Source organism: Aulonocara stuartgranti (genome assembly GCF_965226115.1).
Source record: "Aulonocara stuartgranti genome assembly, chromosome: 18".
Lineage (NCBI taxonomy): Eukaryota > Metazoa > Chordata > Actinopteri > Cichliformes > Cichlidae > Aulonocara > Aulonocara stuartgranti.
The window spans coordinates 28405638-28417087 of NC_138954.1; the positions used below are offsets into that span (position 1 = coordinate 28405638).

The 11450-nt window shown below is 42.2% G+C and overlaps 1 protein-coding gene across 3 annotated transcripts; it reads left to right on the forward strand.

Annotated features, from left to right (window-relative positions):
- Positions 1 to 1480: 1480 nt before the first annotated feature.
- On the forward strand, positions 1481 to 11263 carry LOC309693725 (1-phosphatidylinositol 4,5-bisphosphate phosphodiesterase delta-1-like). Of its 3 annotated transcripts, none has more exons than XM_082513201.1 (15): positions 1481 to 2214; positions 3921 to 4079; positions 4651 to 4879; positions 5456 to 5585; positions 5850 to 6078; positions 7475 to 7676; positions 8542 to 8686; positions 8788 to 8940; positions 9078 to 9221; positions 9302 to 9455; positions 9535 to 9651; positions 9748 to 9926; positions 10018 to 10150; positions 10231 to 10380; positions 10609 to 11263. In XM_082513201.1, exons 1-15 carry the CDS (start codon positions 2181 to 2183, stop codon positions 10698 to 10700), a joined length of 2250 nt encoding a protein of 749 aa, XP_082369327.1. In that variant the 5' UTR covers positions 1481 to 2180; the 3' UTR covers positions 10701 to 11263. The 3 variants fall into 3 exon arrangements, with proteins under 3 accessions (XP_082369327.1, XP_082369326.1, XP_082369328.1); XM_082513200.1 differs by lacking the exon at positions 1481 to 2214 and adding an exon at positions 3428 to 3706; XM_082513202.1 differs by lacking the exon at positions 1481 to 2214 and adding an exon at positions 3614 to 3678.
- The last annotated feature ends 187 nt before the right edge of the window (positions 11264 to 11450 follow it).

Below are 11450 nucleotides of genomic sequence, written 5' to 3' on the forward strand. Positions count from 1 at the left end.
TTAATTCCCCTTCAAACCTTTCCTTGACCTTGTGATGTTTTCAACCAAGCTCAAGTCAAAGTGATTAAACAAAGGATGCAGCCATTTTAGATACTTTATCACGCGTTGGATGTCAGTGACATTCCACAGTCATGTTTTTGTAAATGCCAAGTAAAGAATGACGTAGTGAGTGGCCAGGTGGCATTAATTTAAAGTGATTTGCAAAAAGCAGGGTTGTTCAGTTGACGTCAATGGGTTATCTTTGTAAACTCCTACATGTTAAATGTTGATTAAAAAATGTATAATTTTGGTCTAAAACCTTCTTGGAATAAAGTTGAAGTAAACTACTTTAAATTAATTACAGTTCTTATGTAGTTGTATAATCTAATGGCCAATACCGAACCCCAAAAATACCATAGACTGGGTTTAAAAGACAACCTGTTTGAGGTATTTAGCAGTTTATAACATTCATATGTTGAAACACTGCAGCGATAATGAGAACCAGGTGTACTGTGTGCTGTGCCGTGGAACTGTAAACAGATAAAGGTGACTTTTAAACTATGTACTGCAGGTAAAACATCAGACAAACATCTCTTTCTGTAGTTCTGTCATTCTTTCTTTCATACAAAATGTTTCCTGTCTGGATTCCTGCTGCTGACTATGTCCTCTGGTAACACCAGGCATTGCACAGTCTGTGAGTAAAGCAGCACCCGTACTGCACAGGGGGTGTTTTGGGGGAAAGCAAAACTATGGATGGTATCAATGGTATGTGAGGAAACAGCTGGGCCTGTTCCTGCTTGTTTTGCAAGCACAGACACTAAGCAGAGACAGCTTGTACCACTGAAAGAAGCCTCATGATATCTGCTTCGTTTGTTTTTTTGTTGATTTTCATTATCTGGTTAAAGTGATTTTCTTGGAAAGTTTCATTTTCCTTTGTTTCACACTTGGTACTTTATCGCCCACCTTTGATGCAATGACTTAAGTTAAATATTAAAGTAAATGCTAAAGAACTCACTGTCTTGTCTTTTACAGGAATAGCAGTGTGGAGTTCATTAGTAACCATAAATCTTGACCTCTGCAAATCTAGTCACGGTTATTTATTTATTTAATTTTTATTTTTAATCTTGTCTCCTTTCCCCACACCGCCTGTTTTCCCGACCCCCGGTCCCTGCGTAGATTTTGGAGGTGTCATCCCCTCCCCTTGTGATGGTGCATGAAAGCTCACTCATCCTAATGCTGACAGTGCGTTGAGTCTAAGCCAGGCCTGAAAGGGAAGTGCTGAGAGCCACAGGAGCCCCAGCACACCAGTGATTGCAGGGCTTTTATCTCTCCAAAGGAAAGCTGTGCATGAACAGAAAAGGGCGAAAACTTTATCTGCCCCATTCAGTGCAACGAATATGCTCAAAGTTTTTTTTTTTTGTTTTTTTTTTTAAAAAGGGAAAAGAAAGAAAAGAAAACTAGGCTATGCGTAGTGGCAGTTAGCCAAATTTGCTATTCAGCCCCTTGGTGGAGTTTCAAAAGAGGAACAGGTGTCCATAAAAAAGAGAAAAAAAAAAAACACTGCAAAGGGCTTTAGCAGAAGTTGATTGTATTTCCACGGGTTATCTAAGCTTGCATGCTTCTCAAATGAACGACCCCTCCCTGTTTATTCACATGCAGAATTACCTTTTGGTGAGGAATAGACTCCGAGGCTCAGGGAGTGGTAGCTTAAGTCTTGTGTACATACAACAGAATTAGAAAAGGTATGCGGGATTGTTTCCCCCAATTTTTGGCTGCAGGTGCGCGGAAACCTTTCAGCTAATGACGACGTAAGCTCTGCATGCTGGCTACAAGGTCACGCTAACCAGTCCCATCGATGCAGGATGGCAGAAGCTCACCTAAAGGTCTAACCTGCTGTGACATCAGCACCGCGGCTTGAATGGCAGGCTCGTCAAACCGGTGTTGAAGCCCGTGGGAGTCACTGACACCGTTCAGACTGCAAGGAGAAACCCACGCGTGTGCCCGCGTTCGCTCGCCTTGTACCCAAACTTGGCAGAAGCCTGTTTTTATAAAAAAACAAAAACAAACCAACAGCAGCAACAAAAACAAAAACAGGTTTCCGTTCAGTGTATATGGGAGAAAGAAGCAGCAACTTTTCACGAGAAGCTGCATGAAGTGAGTGGAATATTGGGCTGCGTAAAGTGGAGTGAACTCAAGACGGGATGGAAACGAACGGGCTCGAAAATAAACTTAAAGGTAGGATGCATTTTGGATTAAGTCACCATGTTAAAATATACTGTGCCTTTCTTGGATTTGGCCAACTTCCACTGTTTTCCAAATCCGATAACCCCTAAGACAAAGATTACATGTCAGCAAAGGTTTTTTTTTTTATACCTTACATTTAAAAAATCTAATTTTCTGCGTTGAAATATATCGGTCCTATGTATATTTATTTTTACTCTTATTGTTATTTTTTTTTGCCGCTTAATCTAGCGAAAAATCCCAAGACAATCAACTGTGTGCATTTAAACACTCAAAAAGGTGTGGCACCTCTCATTCAGCTCGGTTTCACCTTGCTGCAAGCTCAAGGAAATGTTACCAAACTAAGGCGGTGGACGTACTGCTTGTAGAGTCAAATCAGCCTTTCACATTCCACTATAGAGGCTAGGGACGAGGAAATATTACAGGAAAACTGCTTGTTGTCCTGTAATCGCAGGCCTGTTTGCTTGTTTTATTTTATTTTTAATAATGAGAAGTTTAGTAATGTGGCGTTAAATCACGGCGCTTAGCAGTACCGCCTTGTCACCACTAGATGGAGCCCATAAGATAACTAATGCAGAAGTCAACACTAGGCAGGCTCCAGTGCAGGTATCAAACCTGTGTTTGTAGTAATAATGATGATGATGTTATATTCTTGGACTCTGATATTACAAGCCTCCTATTAGTTCAGCTTAAAATAAATAAATAAATAAAAATCTCAGCCTATTTACAGCTTCCTAGCAGCAAGCCACTGACCACCTCAGGGAGAAGCAATAATAGCGCTGCAATTTCACAAGAAATATGCATCACATACAGTCCCATTTGAGCCTCGGGTGGTTCTGACCAACAACAAACAAAATTTTCCTTTTAATTGTATGGAAGTACTTCAACCCCTCCAACAGCACCATAAAATGAAAGGCGGTGTGTATTATTGAAAAACACCAGTCATTAATGATGTCACTGCAGTTGTCACATTTTGCAAAGCCATCACGGTGGCCGGATTGAGGGCCGGAGCCGCATGTTTGACACCACTCCTCTGCTCAAAGTCAAATCTTTTGTAATGCAGGCATTTGACGCTAATTATGCCCTGTGGCTGCTTTTATTTGCTAGCAGGTAATTTACGCTAATTAAAACGTCTGAAGTTAACAGTGAGTATGGGAATGCTGATCAAATCCTGAAAAATGAACACAGGAGCAATATTCAAACAGACGAGTATGGAGTCGCTTCCTTTTCCGCGATAGTGTTCCTGCACGAGCAAGCTGTCAGCTGACTGTAAACTCAAGGGGACGTGACGGAGCTGAGTGAACTTTGAGTGGGAATGGTACACGCCCTTCTCCTCCACACAGTGCCTTGTGAACACAGACAGTGTCGGCAGCTCCGGGTGGCACCATGTCGTGCATACGAAAAGAACCCGAGAAAAGCAGGTCTGAGGAGTTACTCCAGTATGCCAGGGGCCAGAAGGTGATACAAATGAACGTAAAGCTCCTAGGTAGGCTGCGCTGCCAAGCGGACGAAACCAAACTGTTATCCAGGGTCAGACTGCTGCTACGTTGTTGTCACAGCGTAAAACCTTTTGTGTGCGCGTGTGTTTGCAAAGCCATGAACTTTTATGACTTTCTAATGATGGCCTGCTTGTGATTTCTGAGCGTTTGCACTTTTCCTGCAGTTTCTCTAAAGTGGTCTTCTGTTCCCTGCTTCCTCAGGTTTGGAGGGTGATCCCGACCTCCAGTTTCTCCTGAAGGGGGGAGACCTCCTGAAGGTCCTCTCCCCAAGCTGGAAGAAGACTCGTTACTTCAGGCTCCAGGAGGACTGCAAGACAATGTGGCGCGAATCCAAGAAGACCTTCAAGAAAAATGATACCTGTGAGTGCTGCCCTGTCTTCCCAGCAGAATATGTGTGACGAAAACCCACACATGTGCAAACCCCTGGCACACATCTGTCTAATCTCACACCGTCTCTTTACTTTACACTTTTTATTACTTTGCATTAGCAAACACTTTTGGAGTTCCTCTCCCGCCACAACCAAAACTTTGTGGATTATAAAAGGATTGGATTGATCACAAAGCTACACAAAGTCCTTGGTATTATCATACACATCTGGGTTGCTCCTGATAGCGGTGTGGGTGTGTTTGTAGAGATAGTGATTTATTTTATAGTGTGTTGTGGAGTGGGAGTGGTTAGAAATAACTCTTATTGTATTTTCTGCTTGGATGACACCCAGAAACTGCTGTCACATAGTCATGTACATCCAACGTCTCCGCTCATTACTGACTTCAGTGGGAGGCAGGGGAAATTGCAAACATCAGGCTTGTACGTGTGCTTGAAAATAAAGTGTTGCTTTTCAGCAGTGTGCCACATGCTACATGTTTGAATGACAGGAAGTGGATTTTTAAAAAATAAATGAATGTTGCATAAAATTCGTTCTGTCTTCAGTTTCGCTTGATGACATCTCGGCGGTGCAAATGGGCCGTCAGTCGGAGGGCTTGAAGAAGAACACGGAGGAGCAGGTGGAGGACCGCTGCTTCTCCATCATTTTCAAGAGCCGCCGCAAGAACCTGGACCTCGTCTCCAGCTCGGAGGAGGAGGGAAAGCAGTGGGTTAAAAGCCTGCAGAAAGTGGTCTCCAACCTAAACAACCTGAGTCGAAAGCAGAAGACAGAGCAGTATCCTTTTACACGACAGTGGAAGCTGTACTGTGAGCAAGCTGAAGCTGAGCTCAAACAGGTGGCTGTTTGTTAATAACCTGTTATTAAGACTTCATTGGTCATCACCTATCGCATAAGATGTTCCTGCACCTTATTTTCACCTTTTGGCTCCACTAGAATGACTTTGCCTTATTGATAGTTTAATTAATTTATTATTTATTTATTTTGTGCAGAGCCGGCTAAAAGTTTGAAGCCGTTTTAGTGCCGCTCCCTTTAAGGCCACCTTCCATGTTTGCCGTCTTTTTTCTTCTTGAGCAGAGCCGTGGGAAAACAAATGCTCAAACGAGTGCTCAGAGATTATTTCACATATTCTGATTCATTATTTAAAACTGTGACCTTGTGTAATATGAGCATCTCATCCACCACTATAACAGTATATATGACAGAAAAAAGGACAAAAGCACTCCAGGTCCTCTTTAATCTATCCTGAGCTTAGCTAAGCAAAGGTGGTATAAGTAAATAAGTCACATTCAGTTGGACAGCGCTGAGTGACAGGTACCTGTTTATCTCCACCTTAAATCACAAACCTTCCAGCTGGATCTTCAGCTGCTTGAGGAAAGCAGACAAGAACAAAGATGATAACCTGAGTCCGTCAGAGGTCAAGAGTTTCATGCATCTGATCAACATCGAAGTGGATGATGAATACGTGGAAATGCTTTTCAAGGTTGTTTCCTCAGAGCTTCTTAATGTTTCCTAATGGCAGAAACTGTTTTAATGCATATTCTTGGAGCCTTCCTGGCTAAGCTGTAGTAATCCATTGAAACTCTAATGAAATGCTCCAAGAGGAAATCAGTGCTAACTTGATATTTTAGCCCACATATTTTTTTTCTTTATTGTTAATAGCAAATCCAGCTTTTAATAGTTTTATAGTGCATTATTTTCAACTTAAAATGTTGACTAATCTTTGTGTTACTTTCCCCCAATGCAGAAATGTGACAGGTCCAAGTCTGGAACCCTGGCAGGAGAGGAGATCAAACACTTTTATGATCTGTTGACCCAACGGGACGAAATTGATGTTATCTATGGGGAGTACGCCAAAACCACTGGCTTTATGAGCGCTCAGAACCTGGTGGATTTCCTGCTGAAAGAACAGAGGGAGAAAGCAACGCTGGCTGATGCGCACAGAATCATCGAGACGTATGAACCAGATGAAAACGGTCAGTACACAGCCCTCTTTCAGGTCTTCTCAGGACCGCAGCTCTGCTGGTTTTCTTCCTGTAAAAATCAGTGAGCTGTATCCCGTGAATGGTCTAACTGCATATGGTTACCAGGGTTAAAAACCACTGTTTTCAAGCTCGTGGTTTCCAGCTGTGTATTATTCTGCGTTCTGTTCCTCTGGAATTGCAGTCTATGGCAGCCCGAGTCTAAGGCTCCAACACACTGCGACCTTTTGCTAATCTTGTAAGTTCATTCATGTCAGGTCTTCCAATCTAATAAACTTGGAATATGCACAAACTTTGATGGACAAAGATTGAACATAGTGGCTGTTGAAAGAGATGCTATGATGTATGTTCCTCTGCTTCTCTCAAAGCTTTGTCTTCCTTGGTATGTTCCCCACAGCTGGTGGACTAGATTTTCTTCTTTGTTGGAATTTCAAACATTTCTTTTTTGCTATCTGGGTTTGTTTTGTCTTTTTCATGAGTGTCAGTGTATTACTGCTTCGTACCTTCATATCTGCATTCCCAGTAGATGTAGATATAGCTGCAATCATGCTGTGAGATGGCAATCATAAATTTCAGACTTTGGTCACATGACTACTACTACATAGTAATTGTACAGATTTTGGATTTCCAGAGGTTTTCTTCTGCAAAGCTGGTTTAGGAACAGGAAGTGTGAATATGCATCTAAGCAACAGTTTCATGTAATGTCAAACCTGGATTGTAGCCACAATATAAGCAGAAGTAACCTTCATTCATTTGATTAGTCTGTATTCTTCTCAATAAGGTAGTCTTACCTTCGACCTCAGTATGAAATATTAACAAGGGAAATATAATTTTCTCAAGCTGGTCTCACACCTGCAGGAACATCCTAAAACAAGTGTGCCAAACATAAGGTCCGAGAGCCTGAATTGGCCCAGTAAAGACACCAATCCAGCCCAGTGGATGGCTTTGGAAAATGTGAACTGTATTTTGTTGTTAGTATAGTTTCTCCTAATGATAAAGACCTCAACCAGTCATGCTGCAGTAAATTAATTAACCAATCCACAAACAATGAAGCAACAGAAATCTTGTTGTTTTTTGACTCCACTGTAGAACAGTCTGGCCGATGTGCTACCAGAACTTTTTTTTTTTTTGATTTTACGGTTATTTCTTACAGTTTAAGAGTCCTGCTGACAAATGTGTTTCTTTTTTTTACAACAGCATTTCTTTATCATGTAGAAAAACTCAGATCTATTATTGAAATTGCGCTTCTTTCTGTCCAAGATGTCTCTGGGATTAAGAGTCTCATGGAGTTTGTCCACAGATAAATTACTGACCTCCTGTTGTTGTTTTTTTTTTTTAAATGCACTGTAGACTGATCTGCTGCATTTGGTGTGTATGTGTGTCTTTTCAGCCAAGGAGAAGAAGCTGCTGTCCAAAGATGGCTTCCTCATGTACCTGAATCACCCAGATGCCATGATTCTGAATCCAGACCACAAGGATGTGTACCAGGATATGAGCCAGCCCCTCAACCACTACTTCATCTCCTCCTCTCACAACACCTACCTCATGGAGGATCAGCTCAAAGGCCCCAGCAGCACAGAGGCGTACATTAGGTAACACTTTCCATCCCGAGATTCAGTAATTTGTCCTTGATGAAAGTTTTTGGCTAGTTATTTATCCAAACTTGATCTTTAGTCATCTTCCTATCGGTGTGCAAAGGAACCACAGAGATGTAATCTCATTTTTCAACCCCAGATCAGCTAAAAAAATAACTGTTGGAAGCACTCAGCTGCACCATCAAAACAAACAACCCAAAACATTAACTCACAGTGCAGTCACTAACATGAAATAGGCATGAAAAGACAGCAGCACTGTTTTTGTCAGTAGGAAGTCCATCACTTTTACTGACTTTAAATAGGACCTTTCATACTTGTTCTCGTTTTTTAGTTCTATAGTTGTTATTACAATGGTGGAAGCTCAGCATTAAACATGGCCAACACTTAAAATAACGAGAACAAAGGTCAGACATCAGATTTCTCTGATCTGTTGATATATATCTGTCTTAGAGAAGGGGTCTTCCAAATACCCCACCCATCTGTTCAAATCCTGCATTTGTGAGGGGCAGCCAATCAGAAGAAATTTACCTTAAATGGAAGGGAACTAAAATGGCTTGTTTCATTTAAGACAAAAAAAGCTCATTTTGAACTGCAAGTCATGCGAAGTTAGTCTACTAGAGTCAAAGACTAAAAATGATGATGTCCTTTAATGTCTTGGTTAATTGTGCTAAGCAGGCAGTGAGGGTAGTTTGTGTTTATGTGCCATATAATCTGTCAGTTCTTGAATCACTGAGACCAATTCATTACAACTTGGAATTTTAGTTTCTTGTAACCATCTCTCGCCACGTTGCGCCGTTTCACTGATGGAACTGTTAGTCTAAACAGTATATTTGGTCACTAATGCTCACTCCAACACTCTCAGGGCTCTGCAGAAAGGCTGCCGCTGTGTGGAGCTGGACTGCTGGGACGGATCGGATAATGAGCCCGTGATCTACCACGGCTACACTCTCACCTCAAAGATCCTGTTTAAAGATGTGATCAAAGCCATCAGTGAGCATGCCTTCAAGGTATGTTTAGCATCTGTTGGTATCCAGCATGTCTTCACTCAACATCCAGCAACACACTTATATGTGTTTGTTTTGGGGGGGGGTTGCCTGCTTTTCCTCAGACATCCCAATATCCAGTGATTCTCTCCTTGGAGAACCACTGCAGCGTGGAACAGCAGGAAGTCATGGCCCGCCACATGAGCTCCATCCTTGGCAGTGCACTCATCACCTCTCCTCTGGGTGATGGCATGCCCACAAATTTCCCATCTCCTGAGGTTAGCATCCGTTTCACTAGTTTTATCAGGATTGTCAAGGCTGAACCGATCATAGGAGATAAAGTGTGTGTGTGTGTGTGTGTGTGTGTGTGTGTGTGTGTGTGTGTGTGTGTGTGTGTGTGTGTGGGGTCCCCCAGGAGCTAAAGGGGAAGTTCCTGATCAAAGGGAAACGTTTAAACAAACTGGAAGACACTTTTGCTGAGGCAGCTGCAGATGACAACGATGTGACGGAGGAGGAAGAGTCGAATGATGAGGATGCGCAAAAGGAGAAGAATACAAAGGTAGTCGAGCCCATGAAAATAAGCACATTACCACACACGTGATGTTTACTCACCCTTAAATTCTGCGCAATATTTCAAAGAAAAAGCTGAAGCTAGCGAAGGAGCTGTCCGACATGGTCATCTACTTTAAGAGCGTCCACTTCCACGGCTTCGAAGATGCCCAAAAAAACCTGAGCTTTTATGAAATGGCATCCTTCAAGGAGGGGAAGGCCATGAAGCTGGCAGAGGAGTCGGGTAAAGGAAGAGAAACCATGAGGAACTCACAAACTTTGATTAAGCACTGTCAATAAATCTTGTTTCCTCCCCCCCACAGCAAACGCCTACGTGCGCCATAATGTGGAAAAGTTTAGTCGCATCTATCCAGCTGGCTCCAGGACCGACTCCTCAAACTACAACCCGTTGCCTCTGTGGAACGCTGGCTGCCAAATTGGTAATGGCTAACAGAGGAATAACAAACACTGATAATTATACAGCAATGGCCAAGAGCTCATGTTCACTGTATTCTCTTTTTGTTTTGTTTTTTAAGTGGCCTTAAACTTCCAGACTCCCTGTACAGACATGGATATGAACCAGGGCAGATTCCTAGTTAATGGCAAAAGCGGCTACATCCTGAAACCAGCCTTCATGAGGGACGTAGCCACAGAGTTTGACCCCATCACCCTGACCCGAGGAGACTGGCTGACGCACAAGACCCTGCATGTCATGGTGAGGCCTTCATTGTGCAGACACACACTGGAGTTATTTGATTTCCTTTGAGTCCCGTTTAAAGTTGAGATCATTCTTCACCTGCCAATAGGTCATATCAGCTCAGCAGCTTCCCAAAGTGAACCAGAAGAAGTCCTCCATAGTAGACCCGCTGGTTAAAGTGGAAATCTATGGAGTGCCAGCTGATGTCGCAGAGAAAGAGACCAAACCTTTTGATAACAACGGTACCTCACGTTCACGTCCTTTGTTTTATTTTAATGTGTCCGCAATGAATCAAGACAATACAAAATTTTCTGTTTTGAAGGCTTTAACCCTTCCTGGAATGAGAACTTCCAGTTTGACGTGTATGTGCCGGAACTAGCATTGGTCCGCTTCAGCATCGAAGACTATGACTCCAGTTCTGATAATGACTTTGTCGGGCAGCACACGCTTCCCTTCAACAGCTTGAAAATGGGTGAGTTTTGCTGTATTTGTCAAGTCTTTTTTTTTTTCTCCTTACTATAATCCAGTGATGTGAAACCACTGATAGTCAGTTATTCATTTATGAAGTGTGAAAACAGAGATGGGGAAGTGTCCCTTCTCTGTGGTGTGACATAGAGAACCCAATTCATCCGCTCCACAAGGAGCACTTCATGTTGTCCTGTGCCATCACTGACCGCAGCCCCTTTGTGCTCCCACACAGGATACAGACACGTGCCGCTGTTCAATAAGAACGGAGACCTACTCCCCTCAGCCGGACTTTTTGTACACATTATGGTCCTGGATGCCGAATAAGAAGTCTCCAACTCTAGGACCTCCTTTCTACAGCCATGTTTTAAAATTTTATCTTTCATTTTGGCTTCACAGTTTTAGCTCATGATTAACTTATTACTTTAATTCTAATCAAAGTCGAATTGCGACTTTTCTCTCTTCAGTCTAGAGATTCTGATTTGCAGCTGAATGTTGGTTGTATTGGGAGGTGGGTACACATGCACACACTCTAGGGCTCCCTAGACTTTATAACACTCCATGTATATATGACACTTCACTTTTACAAATTGGATTAATTCGTACAAGCAGCACTCACTACATACCAACTTCAGTTTGCATTAGGATGAAACTTTTTAAACTGCTTGTCCCTTATTTTTAGTCTGTTCAATGTCTTTTTTTTTCCTTTTTTAAACCTTTTCATCCAAATGACAGTTTTGACTTTTAGAGAAGCACAGGCCAATGTGAAAGCTATAAGTCTTTGTTTTCATCAGTAATTTTAGTCATCCATTATGATCATTTCTCATGTAACATCTTGACTTTGCCTCTTTTTGTAAATCAATATGAACACATAAAAATGTTAAACACAATCATCATCAAGCGCTGTATTCATCTATGACTTAACAGTCCTCATCCAGTGGAGCCACAATGAATGATGCAGCATTATAGTCCTTATAAACCTCCCCAATCTCCCGACTCTGTGACAGCGACGATACCTGTATATACCAGTCTCCGGCTGAAACATCTTCATGAACTATTTAATTTTATGCAAACAAT

Excerpts from the sequence above, each read along its gene's own strand:
- LOC309693725 (XM_082513200.1), top strand. The coding sequence starts at position 3,607 with ATGTCGTGCATACGAAAAGAACCCGAGAAAAGCAGGTCTGAGGAGTTA. Across the intron at positions 5,586-5,849 it reads ACGTGGAAATGCTTTTCAAG|AAATGTGACAGGTCCAAGTC; the intron begins GTTGTTTCCTCA and ends CCCCCAATGCAG. Across the intron at positions 9,927-10,017 it reads ACAAGACCCTGCATGTCATG|GTCATATCAGCTCAGCAGCT; the intron begins GTGAGGCCTTCA and ends ACCTGCCAATAG.